This window comes from Oryx dammah, unplaced genomic scaffold (genome assembly GCF_014754425.2).
Source record: "Oryx dammah isolate SB20612 unplaced genomic scaffold, SCBI_Odam_1.1 HiC_scaffold_18, whole genome shotgun sequence".
Classification (NCBI taxonomy): Eukaryota; Metazoa; Chordata; class Mammalia; order Artiodactyla; family Bovidae; genus Oryx; species Oryx dammah.
In genome coordinates, this window is record NW_024070202.1 from 10,162,500 (window position 1) to 10,183,570 (window position 21,071).

At 37.6% G+C, this 21,071-nt stretch overlaps 1 protein-coding gene across 2 annotated transcripts in view; it reads left to right on the forward strand.

The window, feature by feature from the left end:
* ANKIB1 (ankyrin repeat and IBR domain containing 1) overlaps nt 1-21,071 on the forward strand; it is a 158,701-nt gene that overhangs the window by 86,334 nt on the left and 51,296 nt on the right. For both annotated transcript variants that reach the window (XM_040260264.1, XM_040260265.1), the window contains exons 4-5: nt 3,576-3,758; nt 14,121-14,238. In XM_040260264.1, the coding sequence (XP_040116198.1) occupies nt 3,576-3,758; nt 14,121-14,238 (301 nt within the window). The remainder of the gene's footprint in view (nt 1-3,575; nt 3,759-14,120; nt 14,239-21,071) is intronic.

A 21,071-nucleotide genomic window follows, 5' to 3' on the forward strand; every position in this document is an offset into this window, starting at 1 on the left:
AACGGACTCTTAAGAATCATCTTTCTTTTTACGCTTTTTCTCAAGATAATGTAAGCCTCATTTTACAAATGGACCTGTGTAAACTGAGGCTTACAGAAGTTAAACGACTTATGCAGAGTCACCAGCCATTTAGATGAAGGATCAAAGGGGTGAAAAGGGATTTGTTTTCAACTCGGGGCTGTCCTTCCTCTCTTCCTGTGGGATTATGAATGGAAAGGAAGACAACATCGATAAACTGAGATGAGATGAACTGAGATGTGCTGAGACGGTGATAATTGGATGTTTCTTTTAAGGTAGAAAATTGTATATACCACCAAGTATGTGAGATAGGCTAAAATATATATATATATTTGAATAAAATATTCAGTTCTCCTTGCTTGAGAGTGAAGAAAATGATACTTGGATGCTTTGGCTGAAGCATTTAAAAACTGCCTCTTCAGAACCAGGTGTAACTCCCTATTATGCAAAAGCAAAACATCTGACTTTATGCAGGAAATGGTGGCTCAGACGTTAAGGAGTCCACCTGCGATGTGGGAGACCCAGGTTTGATCTCTTGTGTTGAGAAGATCCCCTGGAGAAGGGAATGGAAACCCACTCCAGTATTCTTGCCTGGAAAATTGCAGGACCAGAGGAGCCTGGTGGGCTACAGACCATGGGGTTGCAAAGAGTCGGATACGACTGAGCAACTAACTCATGTAGCAGAAGTTTAACATGTCTTGACATCTTGTGTTGACTGGTGTTTCAACCTTAGGCCCCAAAGGTCAGTATGCTGAAACGCTTTTTTAAAAATTTTTCCTCCAGTGTCAGGCAGTACTGCTGTTAGCTAGCTAGCTTCTCTGCCAAAAGTAGCATATACATTGATTTCCTTGTCAAGACAAATGGACTCATGCTGCAAACATGAACCTTCCCTTCCATCACCCATCACGGGTATCTCTCCAGCAATGAGATACAGATTTGGGGGACCCCTCACCTCACTCCCATTAGACTCATTTTGGGACTGTTTTTGAAGACAGATCACCAGTCAAGGTAAGAAATCTCAAGTTCTGAAAATTGTCGAAAGTGACTCTCAACAATGACTTCTCGCACGTTCCCTCTCCATACACTCTTTTTTTTTTTTTTTCTTTAAACCCCATGGAATGCAGACTGGAAGGTTCCTCTCACCAATATTTCGGAATGGCACAGCCTCTTAAATTTTGTTGTCTTTGCTTTTGCTAAAGACTGGAATAATTAAGATAAATATGATTTATCTTGTTTGCTAATATTTGGAACGTCTTCCATGGTAGTATCTATTTTGGATGTAAATCAAATCATGGCTTTGAAAGCTATCCCAGTGTGCTTTTCAGAAATCATTTCCTACTGCTCTGAATAAAGAACCAGAGAACAAAGTCAGGTCTTAGTTCTGTAGCTGCTGCGGCTGCTAAGTCACTTCAGTCATGTCCGACTCTGCAACCCCAGAGATGGCAGCCCACCAGGCTACCCCATCCCTGGGATTCTCCAGGCAAGAACACTGGAGTGGGTTGCCATGTCCTTCTCCAATGCATGAAGGTGAAAAGTCAAAGTGAAGTCACTCAGTCGTGTCCGACTCTTAGCGACCCCATGGACTGCAGCCCACCAGGCTCCTCTGTCCATGGGATTCTCCAGGCAAGTTCTGTAGCAGTCAGAAGCAAATTGTTTTATGTTGGATAACCTGTGAAGTTGAAGGGCTGAAAACAATAATAGATCCTGCAGTTGGTATGATAAGTCTGTGGGCTTATTACATCCCAGTATTAAATAGAGTAGGTAATATAAATATACCAGTCTCCATACCACTTAGGCCAGAATGTAGGGTCATTGCTTGTCAGACTTTCATGTACATAAGAATCTCCTTGAGATTAAAATCAGATTCTGATATAGAGGTCTGGAGTGGGAGGGGCTTGGGTGGTAACACCGAGATTCAGCATTTCTAACAAACCCCCAGTGATGATACCACTGGTCCCCAGACCACACTTAGACTGAAGGGTTCCAGATGATAAGTGACTGCTGAGACTTCTGCTTTGCATACTTTTTTCCTTTAAAGGGACAGATGTAATGTGTAACTATTTTAACCTTTGTGACCACAAGTCTGTGTTTCATATTCTTCTTGATTTGTTTGCTTGTTTTCACAACTTAAAAACTGTTGTAAACCACCTGAGCTCTGAGAAATACCTTTGGCCTAGAGCAGGAAGCCAGAGTCATGTCCACTGGGCTTGTCAGTGGCTTCCAGGCCTGGCACTGGTGTAGGTCTTTTATTTTGTCAGGGCCTCCTGGGATGACTGTAGAGGAACCATGAGAATTGCAGAGGCAATAAAGGAATTTTACAGGAAGATCTGTGTTTGTTGGAAGGAGAGGAGATAAAATTTGGAAGAAAATGAAAAGAAGCTACCATTTTGATTAACTCCCTTAAACAATGAAAATCGCTAGAAAGTATTCACGTTTAGATCGTAAATGAGAGCTGGCCAGAACTTTGCAGCAGGCCCAGGACACATGTGACTTCTTTAACGTTTGTGGTCTACCTGTTCTTTGCGTCAGTGCAGTGTCATTAAGAACTTGGTCAAACTTGTGTCTGAATCCCAGTTCTGCTGCTTATTAGTTGGGTAATTTTGGTCAAGTTATTTAACTCTTCTGAAACATCATAATATCCCTGCTACTTGGGGTTGTTAACATTAAATAAGGAAATGTGTTAGAGGTCTCAGCATAGTGCTTGGCACTCAGAAAACAATAGGTGATGTCTGTTATGTGGTGGTGAGTGAGTTCTGTAAAAGAATTGGCTCCATGACTGATTGTTAGGCTTTCCTTCAGGTGTGTCCTGGATTATGGCCCTCATGGTATTCATGTCCTTCCCAGTGTCTCTGCAGATGTAACGGGGAACCTTGAACCTACAGCCCTTAGTAACAGTGTATTAAGCTTCCAGAAAATCAGCAGAAACCTCAGTAGTAAACACATTGTTACTCTTTTATGCATTTTTACAAGTGGGATTTCTTTGAGTGATATCCTTCCTTTAAATATCAAGAGATTTGATGGAGTATCTTCTCACCTTGGCTGTGAGTAGCTATTCCCATTGCTTATTTTGAGTAATATTGAAAACAGTTTTGCTTCAGTGATTTGCTCAACCTAATTTCATTTCAGTGTTTAACTGGATAATGAATGACGCAAATGAAAATTTTTGTCTGCCTTGCCAGGACATCAGGTGTTAATGGCACTTCTTATTTAAGAAAGATTTGTAGAAATGTATAAAATTTAAAGCATTGAATAGCTATAAAATTATTCATTTTTAAGTAAAACTTTGGATTGGACAGAATGTTTAAGAATTTCTTTATAAAATTTAAGAAACAGGTTTGTTGTTCTTAATCAAAGGAAGTCATCTTAACACCGATTAACAGTAATTGCTTATCTTAAAATCAGAAGCCACTGGTATCTAACTGTCACTTCATACTATTACATATTATTGATTTTTTTGTCATGCTTCTTTTATTATATTAAAAAGTTTTAATATGTAGCATGGAATAACTTGTCATTTAAATCTATAGGTACAAGTTTTTTGAAAAAATCTTTTTTAGCTTTTAGTAAAACATGGAGGAGACCTGTTTGCTGAGAATGAGAATAAAGATACTCCTTGTGATTGTGCTGAAAAGCAGCACCACAAAGATCTGGCCCTCAATCTAGAGTCTCAAATGGTATTCTCACGAGATCCTGAAGCTGAAGAAATAGAAGCTGAATATGCTGCTTTAGATAAACGAGAGGTAAGTTTTTTTTAATGAAAGAATATGCAAATATTGTACTAATTTTTTTTCTTCTTTAAAGCCCAGTTTGTGTGGTCTTCTTTGCAGTATGCTATACATTCTGTCATCTGTATAGCCATAAGTATGAAAATACATCTTAGAAAGCCATAAGTATGAAAAAGATATAGAAAACCTGTCCTTTGACGTATGTTTGTGTGTGTGTGTGAAAGTCACTCAGTCATGTCTGACTCTTTGTGACCCCGTGGACTTACAGTCCATGGAATTTGGGTAGCTTATCTCTTCTCCAGGGGATCTTCCTGACCAGGAATCGAACCAGAGTCTCCTGCATTGCAGGTGGATTATTTACCAACTAAGCTATGAGGGAAGCCCCATACGTATGTTTGATTGTATAGAGAGGTGCTGACTCCAAGACTCCAGTCCTCCATTTCCTCAGTCTCTGCCTGTCTGGATTGCTCTTCTCAACAAACATGCTTGGATAACGCCCATCTTAAAATACAAAACAACTTCTCCGTTAACCACTCTTCCTGTCCCTGGCCCCCTTCAGTTGTAGCCCCACATCGCTGATCTTCATATGAGAAAATCAAAATTTAAGAGTTGTCTGTACATACTGACTTCCTCACCTTCCCTTCACTCTCCAGCCCTTTGCAGTGTAACTTTCTCCCCTTCTACTCTGATGGAACTGCACTGACATGGACATTGAGAGTCACCATCTTGCCAAATCCTTCTCTCTCCTCTTACCTGATGCTTTTCTCTCCTCATCTTACCTGAATTCCTCAGCACCACTTGACACAATTAACCACTCCCTTCTTAGTGAGACACTTCTTCCCTGGGCTGCAGGGACTTTGCTCCCTGGGTTTCCTTTAAGTCTTCCTTGTATCCATAAACATTACCTCCACCCACTCAAGCATAAATGTGGCCACATTTTCAGTTCATCACATCCAAACAATCTGGGAGTTCTGTCAGTTTACCTCCAAAAATATAACCTAAATCCATTGACTTCTCTCCTCTACTCCTACCTCCCTCGGCCGTCCTTTCCACCGTCACTTTTCATCTGGACTGCTATAGAAGTTTCCTAACTGGTCTGCTGCCTTCTGTTTTAGTCCCCTTAGAATCCATTTGTGCACAGTAGCCAGAGTGACATTATTAAACTTAAATCAGATCATATCACTTAACCATTTAGTGATTTTCATTGCACTTAGAATAAAATCCAAACTGTTTGCTCAGATATAAGAACTTATATGGTCTTGCCACTATTTGCCTTTTCAACCTTATCTCAAATGATTTTTCCTGGCATGCTATGGTACTTAGACTACACTAAGGCTTTTTGCATTTAACTATTCCTTATGTCTGAAATCATCTCCCAAGTTTTCTCTTGACTATATCAAATCTTCAAAGAGGCAGTCTTAGACCATACTTCTGAAGTAGGCCCCTCTCCTTCTGTTATTCTTTATCACAATACCCTGTTTATTTTTATCACATGCTGTAATTATTTTGTTTATATATTTGTTTACTTGTTTATTGCCTTTCTCTTTTATTAGATTGTCAACTCTGTGAGTGCCAGAATCATAACTTTCTTATTCAGCAGAATGTTTTCCATGACTGAAAGCACTGCTTATACAGTGGACATCCATAAATAATACTTAAATAAATAAGTTATTGTAATACACAATAAATTTTTTCCTCTAAAAGTGATTGATTTCTCAGTGTTTATTCAGTGCTAATTTGGTTCATGTTACTATGCCAAAGCCTTTGACTGTGTGGATCACAATAAACTGGAAAATTCTGAAAGAGATGGGAATACCAGAGCACCTGACTTGCCTCTTGAGAAACCTATATGCAGGTCAGGAAGTAACAGTTAGAACGGGACATGGAACAACAGATTGGTTCCAAATAGGAAAAGGAGTACATCAAGGCTGTATATTGTGACCCTGCTTAATGAGAAACCTAATGAGAAATGCTGGGCTGGAGGAAGCACAAGCTGGAATCAAGATTGCCGGGAGGAATACCAATAACCTTGGATATGCAGATGATACCACCCTTATGGCAGAAAGTGAAGAGGAACTAAAAAGCCTCTTGATGAAAGTGAAAGAGGCGAGTGAAAAAGTTGGCTTAAAACTCAACATTCAGAAAACGAAGATCATGGCATCTGGTCCCATCACTTCATGGCAGATAGATGGGGAAACAGTGAAAACAGTGTCAGACTTTTATTTTTCTGGGCTCCAAAATCACTGCAGATGGTGACTGCAGCCATGAAATTAAAAGATGTTTACTCCTTGGAAGGAAAGTTATAGCATATTGAAAAGCAGAGATATTACTTTGCCAACAAAGGTCCTTCTAGTCAAGGCTATGGTTTTTCCTGTGGTCACGTATGGATGTTAGAGTTGGACTGTGAAGAAAGCTGAGCACCGAAGAATTGATCCTTTTGAACTGTGGTGCTAGAGAAGACTCTTGAGAGTCCCTTAGACTGCAAGGAGATCCAACCGTCCATCTTAAAGGAGATCAGTCCTGGGTGTTCATTGGAAGGACTGATGCTAAAGCTGAAACTCCAATACTTTGGCCACCTCATGCAAAGAGTTGACTAATTGGAAAAGACTCTGATGCTAGGAGGGATTGGCGGCAGGAGGAGAAGGGGAATGACAGAGGATGAGATGGCTGGATGGCATCACCAACTCGATGGACATGAGTTTGAGTGAACTCCGGGAGTTGGTGATGGACAGGGAGGCCTGGCGTGCTGTGATTCATGGGGTCGCAAAGAGTCAGACACGACTGAGTGATTGAACTGAACTGAACTGAATCTGGTTCAGTAGGACTTATATAACTGTTATTTGTTTGTGTTTAGGAAAATAACTGTATTGTCTGTTTTTTAATTTCCCATGAATTTCTGATAGTTTGTAAGCTTCTACCTCTCCAGATGGCCAAAAAAGTTTCTTAAAAGATTTATATTGTTTTACCTATCATATTTTCTTTAGTTAAAGGTTACTTTAAAGATTTTTTTTAATGACCGTTTTTAAAGTTTTTACTGAATTTGTTATCATATTGCTTCTGTTATGTGTTCTGTTTTTTTGGCTACCAGCCATGTGGGATCTTGGCTTCCAGACCAGGGATGGAACCCACACCCCCTGCATTAGAAGGCAAGGTCTTAACTGCTAGACCACCAGGGAATTCCTGACACATTTTAATTTAGTCCTTTCCTCCAGATGATTAGTCTGTAAATGGGCAGTCGTCTTCTTCACCCCATCATTGACAAAATTTTGAGTGACTACTTTACCAGACACTGTTTTAACAGAAATTAGGGATACAGTGAGGAACAAAGATCTCCTGCCCTCTAGATGCTTATAGTCTAGCGAAGATAGATGTACACAAATAAGATTAGAAAATAAATGAACACAATATCTGAGAGTTGTAACTGCTTGGTAGAAATAAAAACAAGATGATATATTAGAGTGATAGCTAGGAATGGGGGTACTTATTTTATCCAACCCCCCAAAGAAAGAACAAAGACTCCAGTAAGAGTCAGGCTCTGTATGAGAAGACTGTGTGACTACAGCTAGATAAGGGAAAAACTGAGCAGTACAGTACTGTGAAAGCCATCTCAAGAACCCACACATTCCTCTCCCCTCCCAGCCTAAAACTCAGGAAGGCTCAAAGCTCCTTTTCTGACAGGGAAACAGTATGGTTGGCCGTTGCCTTGGCTGGCTGCCACACTTAGGAGGGGTAGCTGCTTTCCTCTGAGAGCCCTGAGTCTTTCTGTGTCTGTTCTTTCCCCACTCTTTCTCAGACTGAGCTCTGTGCTGTGTGCTCAGTCATATCTGACTCTTTGCAACCCCATGGACTACAGCCCGCCAGGCTCCTCTGTCCATGGGATTGTCCAGTCAAGAATACTGCAATGGTTAGCCATTCCCTTCTCCAGGGGAACTTACCAACCCAGGATAGAACCTGTGTCTCTTGTGTCACCCACATTGGCAGGCAGATTCTTTACCGCTGAGCCAGGCTCAGCTCAGGGGTCAGCTAATGTGAGGTTGGTATTGAGAGAAATTGGAAATATCCTCTTCTTCTCCTGAGTGTCTTTCACATCTTTTAAAATTTTAACAGTTACCAATATACTTGGGTCAATAAGTACCTGTTTGTTCATTTTTTTCCAACAATGAACTTATTTCACCTATATAATCAGGGGAAAGCTGTTTTAATTATGGGGAAAAATAAATATATCTTTAATAACTCCTTTGTCATAGTCTCTTCTGAAACAGTTTTTGAAGATACTGTCACTTTATACTTGACTTCAAAGTGGTACAGTTGATATGTTGGACTGTTTCACTTTCTTCAGTGGTATTTTGGTAGCAGTAATATGCACTGATGCAAAAGAGGCACTTTTATTCCCTGTTTGTCTTTAAGTTAGTTTTCTTTTTCTTTCTTTGTATCAGTATTGGACTGCTTTGAAGGTTATTGATGGTTTGTATTAATCTGAAAATAGAAGCAGTTTATCTTTGCAACAGAAAAGAGAAAGACACCTTCATTTTAATCCTTCCTGCAGGAGAGAGGGATACTGCCTACATGTTGTTGTTTTTGAGTCAGTAAGTTGTGTCCAACTCTTTGCAACCCCATGGACTGCAGCATGCCAGTTCCCTGTCCTTCACTATCTCCCGGAGTTTGCTTAAACTCATGTCATTGAGTTGGTGATGCCATCCAACCATCTCATCCTCTGTTACCCCCTTCTCCTTCTGCCCTCAATTTTTCCCAGCATCAAGATTTTTTCCAATAAGTTGGTTTTTCACGTCAAGTGGCCAAAGTGTTGGAGCTTCTGCATCAGTCCTTCCAGTGAATATTCAGGGCTGATTTCCTTTAGGATTGTCTGGTTTGAGCTCCCTGCTGTCCAAGGGACTCTCAAGAATCTTCTCCAGCACCACAATTTGAAAGCATCAGTTCTTTGATGCTCAGCCTTCTTTATGGTCCAGCTCTCACTTCCGTACATGACTACTGGAAAACCATAGCTTTGACTGTACGGACCATTGTCATCAAAGTGATGTCTCTGCTTTTTAATATGCTGTCTAGGTTTGTCATAGCTTTTCTTCCAAGGAGCAAGCAACTTTTAATTTTATGACAGCAGACACTGTCTGCACTGATTTTGGAGCCCAAGAAAATAAAATCTGTCACTGTTTCCACTTTTTCCCCATCTGTCTGCCTGAAGTGATTGAACTGGATGCTATGATCTTCATTTTTTTTGAATGTTGAGTTTTAAGCTAGCTTTTTCACTCTTCTTTTTCACCTTCATTAAGCGGCTCTTTAGTTCCTCTTCACTTTTGTGCCATTAATGTCATCTGCATATATGAGGTTATTGACATTTCTCCCAACAATCTTGTTTCCAGCTAGGGGTTCATCCAGCCCGGTGTTTCACATGATGTACTCTGCTTATAAGTAAGCAGGGTGACAGTATACAGCCTTGATGTACTCTTTTCCCAATTTTGAACCAGTCTGCTGTTCCATGTCCAGTTCTAACAGTTGCTTCTTGTCCTTTATATGGGTTTCTCAGGAGATAAGTGAGGTGTTCTGGTATTCCCTTGTCTTTAAGAATTTTCCACTTTGTTGTGATCCACATAGTCAAAGGCTTTAGCAAAGTCAATGAAGCAGAGGTAGATAGGATTGTGCTTTCTCTGTGATCCAGTGGATGTTGACAATTTGATCTCTGATTCCTCTGCCTTTTCTTAATCCAGCTTTTACACCTGGAAGTTCTCGGTTCATGTACTGTTTAAGCCGAGCATGAAGGATTTTGAGCGTTAACCTTGATAGCACGTGAAATGGGTACAGTTGTATGGTAGTTTGCACATTCTTTGGCATTGCCTTTCTTTGGGATTGGAACAAAAACGGACCATTTCCAGTTCTGTGGCCGCTGTTGAGTTTTCCAAATTTGCTGACATATTGAGTGTAGCACTTTAAAAGCATCATCTTTTAGGATGTGAAATAGCTCAGCAGAAATTCCATCACCTCCACTAGCTTTGTTCATAGTGATGCTTCCTAAGGCCCACTTGACTTCGCACTCCAAGATGTCTGGCTGTAGGGTTATCTGGGTCATTAAGACCTTTTTTGTATAGTTCTTCGGTATATTCTTGCCATCTCTTCTTAATCTTTTCTGCCTCTGTTAGGTCCTTGCTGTTTCTGTCCTTCATTGTGCTCATCTTTGCATGAAATGTTCCCTTGGTATCTCCAGTTTTCTTGAAAAGATCTCTAGTCTTTCCCATTCTATTATTTTCCTCTATTTCTTTGCATTGTTCACTTAAGAAGGATTTCTTATCTCTCCTTGCTGTTCTCTGGAACTCTACCTTCAGATGGGTATATCTTTCCCTCTTTCCTTTGACTTTTCACTTCTCTTCTTTTTCAGCTATTTGTAAGGCCTCCTTAGACAACCACTTTGCCTTCTTGCATTTCTTTTTTCTCGGAGATGATTTTAGTCACCACCTCCTGTACAGTGTTATGAACATCTGTCCATAGTGCTTGAGGCACTCTATCTACCAGATCTAATCCCTTGAATTGATTCATCATCTCCAGTGTATAATCATAAGGGATTTGATTTAGGTCATACCAGAATGGTCTAGTGGTTTACCTACTGTCTTCAATTTAGGTCTGAATTTTGCAATAAGGAGCTGATGATCTAAACCACAGTCAGCTCCAGATCTGGGTTTTGCTGACTGTGTAGAGCTTCTCCATCTTCAGCTACAAAAAATATAATCAGTCAGATTTTGGTATTGACCATCTGGTGATGTCCATATGTAGAGTTGTCTCTTGTGTTGTTGGCAGGGTGTTTGCTATGACCGGTACATTCTCTTGGCAAAACTCTGTTAGTCTTTGCCCTGCTTCATTTTGTACTCCAAAGCCAAACTTGCCTATTACTCCAGATATCTCTTGACTTCCTACTTTTGTATTCCAGTCTCCTGTGATGAAAAGAGCATCTTTTTTTGGTGTTAGTTCTAGAATGTCTTGTAGGTCTTCATAGAACCATTCAACTTCAGCTGCTTCAGTGTTAGTGTTTAGACTTGAATTACTGTGATGCCGAAAGGTTTGCCTTGGACATGAACCAAGATCATTGTGTCATTTTTGAGATTGCACCCAAGTATTGCATTTCAGGCTCTCTTGTTGACTATGAGGGCTACTCTATTTCTTCTAAGGGATTCTTGCCCACAGTAGTAGATATAATGGTCATCTGAATTAAATTTGCCCATTCCCATCCATTTTAATTAATTAGTTCAGTGATTCCTGAAATGTGGATGGTCACTCTTGCCATCTGTTTGACAACAGCCAATTCACCTTGATTCATGGACCCTAACATTCCAGGTTCAGTGTATTATTCTTTAATGAATCAGACTTTACTTTCCCTACCAGATCACACCCACAACTGAGCATGGTTTCCACTTTGGCCCAGCCTCTTCATTCTTCCTGGAGCATTTTCCTACTCTTCCCCAGTAGCATATTGGACTCCTACTGACCTGGGACTGAACAGTGTATTAAAATGCTTCACATAACCTAGTTCAATTGTAGAGATTCAGAGTGATCATGTTACATGTTCATGAAGGCAGTATGTCTTTTTCCTTCAAGAACTATTTTTTCTTCCATTGTTACCTATTTAAGTTTTAAGCTGTGTATTTTTTAAAAAAGGAATCTGTACAGGTTGCTTTACATTATTCCTTTCTTGATATATCTAAAATCAAATTTATTTTGTTCAACATAAATTAGATAGAATGAAGGCTACTCTAAAGAAGAACATTTAGGAATTAATACCAGGAAATATACAACTGCCACCACTGGAAATATTAAGAAATACTGTTTTTCATTACTGGGGCAGAAAAAATACCTGGAGTCCCAAATCTGAACTTAGAAGCAGTGTTATACATAGTGAATAACTTCTAGGCTAGAATGAATACTGCAAATTTAATCATGAAGGGATTTGTGAGTTTTTTGCATGAAAAACTGTGTTTTATAAATTAGCTTAAAAGCAAGCTGTACATGATGATTTGGGGGTACTTTTCAAAGGATAGTTTGGATTAAATTTCCCTTTTTAATATCTTTTTAGTTAATCCCTAGAGCAGGATATAATAATAAATTATATTGGAAGTTTAGGTTAATTTTTTTTTTTTCTTTTTCTAGTTAGGGTCCTAGGATACCTGTAATATGTAGAGATTCATGGCAGTATAGCTGAATGCATGGATCAGTGTAGTAGACTATTAATACAGTATGCTGTGTGGTGTATTCAGTATTAAGGCTTTACCATCCTTTATAAAAAGAGTAACACTGCAGACCCATTGAGTGCATGCTCTGCCAGTGTTTAAAACTCTTTAACATCCCCGGTGACTTTTCTTTAATTTTTTTAAATTAAATTTTTTTCAACCAAACGTGCTCTTTATAAAAAGCACAGTAAAAATTTTAAATATTCATTTTTTCTACCACTTATAAATAATACTTGTAACATTGCCTTCCATTTTTCATCAGTGTAATGATATTGGACATTTTGTATCATAGTTTTTTATTTTCCTTAACATTCCTTGATATTTATAAACTTATAGGAAATATTTTGAGTGACTGGTGACTACTCTTAACGTGTAAATATCCTTTAACTCCCTTAAAGTACATTTGAGTTAGTTGTATTTTGTCACTTTTATAAGTAACATTGCAGATGACCAGTTCTGTTCACATTGCGATTAGACCTTAGGATGAATTCCTGTAAGTAAGATTATTGAGTCAAAAGATGAATATTTTAAAGACTCCTGGGATGTGATGCTTAGTTTTCAAATGATATACCAATTTCTATTTTTACCCACAGTATATCAGAGGACTGTCTCACTGCGACCTTAGCAATGTGGAGGGTGGTTGTTGGGTTTTTTGTTTTTTGGTTTCAAATGTTGGCCATTTTGTTAGGTAAAGAGCTTATATACTTAAAGATGTTTGTGTTTTTGTGATGTTCGATATTTTAAATTTACTGATTGTGACAAATTCCTTATATATTAAAAGCAACACAATTTTCATGTTTAAATCTTGGCAGTGTTTTTGCAGTTAAGTCTGTCAGTCTTTCCTGTGATAAATACACTCATTGCTTATATATGCATCCCTACCAGAAGACATTTTAGGAATAGAAAACTTGTATCAAGTGAGAGAAATATCCTTGATGAATAGAGTTCCTGTCATATTGGGTTTAGTAAGAAGTGATAAAATGGTTTCCATGATAATTTTTAAAAAACAAAACAAGAAATAAAGTTAATATCTAATTTTAAAGTATCTGTAAATCAACTGTAAAAGATGAGGTTTACTAACTGCATCTGTTCTGTGGTTTCCAGAACTCTCTGGAATATTTGATAAATGTCACCAAAGGACATCCTCAGTGGTTGTAATTCTGATGAGTAGTTCAGAATTTCTACTGCTTTTTAAGTTGTTATCTTTAGTTCTTTGCTTACTGCAGTAAACTGGTTACATCTGTTTAAAGGATTGAAGTAGATATGTATATCAATATTAGTAATAAAAATGCAATATTGAATAAAAATAAAGGCAAATTGCTTAGTAATATTTATAATGTTATGCCTTATTATTAGAATAGCTACAAATCAAGTTCATGGTAGTGATTGCCATAAGCAGGATGGGGAAATTAGGGAAATGAAATGAGGAAAACATGTCACAGGTTATTTTGGCCTTTATAAACTTATGAATAGTGAGACATTTGTGATTTTATTCTTTATATATTTTTTGTTAAAAGCAAAGGGGGGAAAGGATAAAGGATAACAGAAGAATAAAAAACACCTGAAATGATAAAGTACCTTTATGGAGTGTTAACAAACACTTGAATAAACAGAGATAATACATTTATGAGTAAGTTGAATAGTATGTCATAATCAGTTTTATCCAAATTCAGTCTTAATAAGTGTAAATGTTGGTGGTTCAGTGATTAAAACTGTATCTAAGTGAATATGTACATATTCACAACCAGTTGATTTGCAGAAAGAAAAGACTGGATAAAAACACTTGAGAACGTTTATCATGACCCAATTGGTCAGTGGTGAAATTGTAGGTTTTTATTTCTAATGCTTTTTTTTTAGTATTATTTAGATTTGATGATCTTGTCATTATATTTTTCTTTGTTTGTCATTATATAATTCTTTGTTTTAGAGTGATGAGGTTCATGACACCAGGCATCTACTTTCCAACTTAAAAAAAGACTTGTGAGAAAGTAGTTTGAAGTTGGTGATAGTGGAAGATACAGTACCTTTTTAGCTTCACTGCCAACCCAGAACTGAAAGATTAAATAAATGATAACCATATATATATAGATTTGCAGAACTTCCTAAAGGTATACTAGCCAATTTAATTTTGTTTTTCTTCTTTTTATAGCCATATGAAGGATTAAGACCTCAGGATCTTCGTAGACTGAAAGATATGCTTATTGTAGAAACAGCAGACATGCTCCAGGCTCCACTATTTACAGCTGAAGCTTTACTTCGAGCTCATGGTAATGAAAGAAATGTCCTAAGTACCTTTTGAAACTTTTCACAGTTAAAAGATGCCTGTTTTGAAGCACTTTTACTTTTCTCTTGTTTTTTCAGAACATTTTAAATATTTAATTCTTCTAAGAGCTAATTCTCCCAAGATTTTAAAATTGTCAAAATAGAGTTCTGTTTGAAAAAGAAAAGTTTTTTAAGCAGTAGATTTCTCTTGAGTTTCTTTTCTTTATTTCTTCCTTTGTTTCTTTTTTAAAAAATGCTATGCAGGCAAGGCACTGTAGAAATCAGATTCCTTTAAGAGGAACCAATTAATCTTTTTCCCTTGGTTATATTTACTTCTTTGCCTTTTTTAACTACTTTCAATTTTTAGAAGAATGTAAATTTGGCACCTTGACCAAAATTACTGTAACAAATGGAAACAGTGATATCTAAAGCTTACCAACTATAGACTTACTTTGCCCAGGAGATTTGAGATCAAATTGAACATGAAAAGTTTTCTTATAAGCCCTTAGAGGCAGATCTGAACAAGCATACATAGAAGAGGGAAAAGAGAGAATGAAAATAAAACTTAACATTATGCAGATTTTTGCCTTATTTTTCAGCATTTTTTTAATGTTGGTTCTCTCAACCTGGTTTTACTTTTTATTAGATCTGTATAGTTTGGTTAGTGATTTGTTTTTATATTTAAGCTACAATTAATCTTTTTTCTTTGGTAATATTTATTTCTTTGCCTTTTAAAACTACTTTTAATTTTTAGATGTTTTATTCAGTCTATCTAGAGCTCCATCACAATGGCAATGTGTATTTCCCTTAAAACACTGCAAACAAAGAAGGCAGTGGCACCCCACTCCAGTACTCTTGCCTGGAAAATCCCATGGATGGAGGAGCCTCGTCCATGGGGTCTCTAAGAGTCGGACACTACTGAGCGACTTCACTTTCACTTTTCACTTTCATGCATTGGAGAAGGAAACAGCAACCCACTCCAGTGTTCTTGCCTGGAGAATCCCAGGGATGGGAGAGCCTTGTGGGCTGCCGTCTGTTGGGTATCACAGAGTCAGACACGACTGAAGCGACTTAACAGCAGCAACAACAGCAGGCGTGCACCGTTTTAATCTCATAATAACTAGTAAAGTTATTGTGAGATTGCTGTGTAAGTTAATAAACACATTTGTAAATAACACTGTTTGCAGGAAGTAAATTTCTGAGTTACAGCTTAGGAAAAGCCTGCTGAATTTATGTGGTAAGCATTACTTAACACAGTATAAGGGTGAAAAGACAGCAAAAATATCTTCATACCTCCTCATCCCCTCATTGCAACAAACCTTTAAATGGGAGAAACTTATTCCCCTCTCTTTCCTCCTCCTCCTCCAGTTCCCACTTACTGTCACCTTATAATATTCAGAGAGCACTTGGATTATGGATCTGAATAGAGAAATGCTTTCAGATTATCATCAGGCCACATACCCCAGTAACTGGTACTCAAAAATGGAATGTAGTTGTAAAGTGCTTTTATAATACAATATTGTTGTTAAAGGCAAGGGTTGACTCTCTTGTTTTATTTTGACATGGTATGTCCTCAAATAAATATCAAGTCAATATGAAAAAAAAGATGGCTGTTTTAATGTTTTAATATAAAACAAAATAGTTTGCTAAACAAGCCTGAGTTGTTATTTGTGCAGTGATTACTGCAGTACTCAACATCCTTGTGTTTTGAAGTAAATATAAGCTGGCTATGAATCAGAGAAGAAATAAGAAATCTCATTTTGAAAACTGAGCAAGTAGACCAATTTATAGATTGTCTAATTTTAGAAATGTATCTGATTCGAGCAGGGTTGAGAGTTGGAGTCCATAGTCCTAGTCCTGGTTTTGACACTAATTTTTACTAAAGCTGATTAAATAAAGTCAGTTAACAGTTTGTTATTATTATTTATTTTTGTCAGTTGTATTTATTTTATGTAAAAACTGTTTCTCACCATGAAATACACAAAGCAAAATCTATAGAGTCAACACAAGAACATACTGTTCCTTTTACAGTGGAGGTTTTTTTGTTCATTTTTTAAATTTTTTTGAGCACATTACCAACTTTACTTAGAAAAAGTACTCAGCTTATTATAAGTCCTCTGTGATCCTTAAGACAACCATTCTGGGAATTGTCACATGTTGAGTTGGACCCTCCAATTGCACAATTGATATTTGACATTTTGGCTTATTCAAAGTTTTATTTCTGATTTAGAAATTACTTTTAAAAAGGGAAAGGTGAATGCCCTTTCTCATCCAATAATTTTGAGACATACCTCTTTGTTTTAACTATAAATCATTATCATCTGTATTAAAATAGAATGTCTACTTCCAAAAATTTTTATATGATCTTTTGATTAGAAGAAAATTGTAAACTGCATATTTCATCTTCCTTTGGTCATTTCTCTGAATAATTTGGTATATAACCCTCCAGAATCACCTACTTCTTTATTGCTATTTCTCAGAGTTCTGTACTTGACACTCTTTTCCACTTTATATACCAGTGGCTCTAACTTTTGGGGTAAATAAGAATTGCCTGGGAAACTAACCAGAAATTCCTAGGATGACTTCTAGAGAAGCTAAGTCTTTTCTTTAGGTGAGGGAATAGGCATAAAAACATGGGTTATAAACGGCCTACCAAATAGACCCTTATCTGAGAAACATTGTTGTGCATGTTTATCTAATGAAACCAAGGGTTTCAAAAACCACCTAGATAATAAAGAACATAGCTACAACCTGACCTTAATGAAGTATTCAGGACTTTATTTCTAAATGCCTTTTTAACCTTTTCTCCCCAACCAAAGGCTGTCCATACATGAACTCATCATTTCTCCCACTATCTTGATAAATGGCCTCCACATTCATTTAATCATCCTGACCAGACTGAGAAGTCACACTTTCCTTCTTCCTCTCTATTACATTTGAGCACAGCTTCATCATTTCTCTTCCTAAATAGCTCCCATCCTCTCCCCAGTCTCCCTAGCTCTTTCCATTCTCACTGCCCCAACTTAAATTCAGTTTGTCATTATTTTTCATCTAAATTGTAGTCCAGGGTTGGCATTCCTCTTCACCCGTATTCATTTTTTATATTGCATTTTTAAATTTTGAGCATTTATCTCCCCTGCTGAAAAACCCTTCACTTGCTCTCCCCAGACTTAGAACATCCCATCTCTTTAGTTTATCTTCATGACTCAGGCTTGTGCACCTGGGCCATCAGTCTCCACTTGTATTTACCCACTCCTGCTTGTCTTCATTAAGCAAAATGAAGCACCGCTTCCAGGAAATCTTTCCAGCTTATGTATTCCCAGGGTTACTTTGAGAGCCTTGCTGTCTCTTCCCATTATATCCTGTGCATACATGTGTCATACACTTAGAATACAATATTGCAGTAATCTCTGTATTTGCTTTTCCTCTACATTAACCTGGGAGCTCTTAGAGGGCAGCTTTTTATTGTTCTTTTGTTTCCACAATAACCATCCCTTAAGCCTTGAGAACATAGTTACAGAAGGAATAGATAATATATTTGAAATGTTATTTTAATATTTTAAACCCGTCTTTTTATTATAAAACCCTATTTCTCCATTGTCATCTTTTAAAACTTTGAAGGAATCCTTTGGGAAAAAAAATCTAGACCTGGTTCAAAAATGAAATTGAGGAATTCAAAATAGTTTTTAAAATCTTAGAATTTAAAGATAAAACATTTTCCTTTTAATCAGTAATAATGCTTAATAGTCATAATATAGAAACTTGTAAAGAAATACAAAATATCTTAAATTGTGTTTCTTTTGTATGAGGTTCACAGCCACCTGTCCTCTGCTTGAGCTTTCAGATAAAGAGAGTGCATTTACATATCATATAGAGCTGGCATAAAAGTAGAAGTCACTCATCTGCGAGGGGTGTGTTGTGCCAGTGATATTAGAGTCGGCCACTGCGGAAGTGAAAGTACAGAGTCAACCACAGTAAATGTGTCTTGATCATAATGGTAGTCTACGGTGTTTCATTTAGGTTAGGAATGGGGCAGTGGCTTCTGAGGTTGCCCTGGGGATTCTCTCCATTCTAGCTAACCAGTCAGAAAGGAAGAAGCATGCAGATCAAGATGAGCCTGTCCCAGAAGTGATATAAATCACCCCTGCACCTATTCCACTGACCAGCCTTCAGTCACATGGTCACACTTAACTGTAAGCAGCAGTCTACTCTGTGAGTATACCCATTTCTGCCACAGATGTCTGCATTGGGCTAAGTTATATAATGTATCATAATTCTAACTTATAATAATGTGTCCTATAAAAATATAAGGCTAACTTAACCAGTAACTTTATGGTAATTAAAACAAAGATTTTCTTCTCTAGTGTTTACACATTATGTCAAGTATTTTTAAGTGATAAATTCCATTTTCACTCGATTGATATTTCCTTAACTTACTTCCTTTAAATAATAGGCTCAACTCTAATAAGGTGATATCTAATTGAATTTTACTAGTTGACTTTTGTCTATTCTGTGATAACTTTTTTGATAACTTACTTAAGAGTTCTGTTAATTTATTGCATTCCCCTGTTAGAGCATAAAATAGAGGCTAATTCAGGCTTTCAAATGAACATTTCTTCTACATTCTTCTAGGTAATATCAGTGACATTTGATAATCAAATAAGATTTCCAGAGGTAAATGATGTTAGTGAATAAAATAGACAGTGCATAGAACTACAGTTTACACTAATTACTGTCAAAACCCAGATGGGCTCTGTTTCAGAGCTATTAAACTGAACTATTTGGTAGATTTATAGATTGTATCCTTGGTAACATTCATTCAGCTTTCCACAAGAAAATAAATTTAAGCATGATTTTATGTACTGTCAGATTTAGTCCCAAAGTAATGAGGTTGAAGACAGAAGACAGAAATGTTTGGCTATATTTGCTGAGAAGTAATTGAATTTTAAGAATGACTCTTAAAAATACAAAGGTCATTTTCTGAGCATTTCCTCAGTAATAAAAGTAACATGTATTAATAGCTGAAAGCTACCTAATGAGTAAATAGTAAAACTTCTTGTGTGTTTGCTCAGTCACTCAGTCGTATCCAACTCTTTGTGACCCTGTGGACTCTAGCCTGCCAGGCTCCTCTGTCCATGGAATTTTCCAGGCAAGAATACTGGAGCTGTTTGCCATTTCTGCTTTTTAAAATATGAGGCCAAGTCTCATTTGACTGTCCTTAGAGTAAATGTATATTGAAGTATTTTTGAAGCTCCTTTGGAGACATCACTTCCAAGGTAATTAACCTTGAATAGTCCACATCTTTTCCTTTCACTCTACTTTCTTCCTAGGAAACGACATTTTCTCCCAAGGCTTCTGTCGATATTTCTCCCTCTGGACTAGACTTCTTCTCTGAACTCTATACACTTGTATTTAACTGCCTATTTGAAAGTACCTCTAGAATATCTCATCATGTCTAAAATTAAAATCATGCTGTTAAACCTGTACCTGAGTCTCTGGTATTTCCTATTTACATGGAAGGTGGCACCAACCAACCAACATGGTAGACCTGGGACAAAAACCTTGACCTTTCCTCTCCTTCAGGCGCTATATCCCAATGTCACCAAATTTTCAGTCTGACCTCCCAAATCTTAACTTCTCCCTTTCTCTTCATCTCCACTGCAGCCAGCCATGGCCTTAGCTGCATAATCTCTTGTACTTCCCAGTACCCTCTTTGCTAGTCTGCCCTTCCCTCCACTCTTGTCCTGTCCGATTTCTTTCTCCATACTGTAGTCAGAAAGATCTGTTCAAATCTAACTGTGACAACCTTTTCTTCCTATGCCAAATTTTTCACAGGCTTCCTGTCACTCATAAACTGATGATAGGAGTGTTATTTAGAAGTTCTGTATGGACTGTATGCATACTCAGTCGCTTCAGTCATGTCCAGCTCTTTGTGACCCTGTGGACTGTGGCCCGCCAGGCTCCTCTGTCCATGGGATTCTCCAGGCAAGAACACTGGAGTGGGTTTCCATGTCCTCCTCCAGGGGATCCTCCCAGCCCAGGGCTGGAACCTGTGTCTCCCACAGCTCCTGCACTGCAGGCGGAGTCTTCACCACTGAGCATCAGGGAAGCCCCTGTAGGGCCTAGTCCCGGCCTGTTTCTTCAGCCTTGCCCAAAGGGTCCTTCTGGTCTCCTTCCGGTCTTCTGGTCTCTGGAGACCTTTTACCTAGTTAGCTCTCACTCATCCCTCAGATGTTCACTCCAGGCCATTTCCCCAGTCATCTTCTCTGACCTCCCTAAATGGAAGTCTCTATCTTTTCTTAATGCTGCTTCTGACAGTGATGATGTTTTTTAATGTGTTGATTTTATTTATTGACTTTCTCTTTACTAGACTTTACATTCCATGGAAGCAGGAATTGTGCCTGTTTTTCCATCCCATTGTATCCCTACAGCTTGACATAGTGTATGGCACATAAAAGACACTCAATAAATGTTTGCTAAATGAGCGATATGACAGAATCCAAGACTAGAATTTAATTTGTTTATATGTATATAAACTATAGCAGTTCTTTTCTCCCTTTATTTAAAAATGTTTTAATGGAGACCTGAAAAATAATCATACTGTTCCAGGAAACTTTGAACTTGTTAATTACAAGTATACCTTGTTTTATTGCACTTCATTTTGTTGTGCTTTGTAGATGTTGCATTTTTTACAACTTGAAGATTTGTGGCAACCCTACCTTGTCAGATGATGGTTAGTGTTTTTTAGCAATAAAGTATTTTAGTTAAGGTACTGTAGTCTTGTTAAGTGTGCAATACCATTATAGTTTTTAAAAAAGCCAATGTAGTGTAAACATAA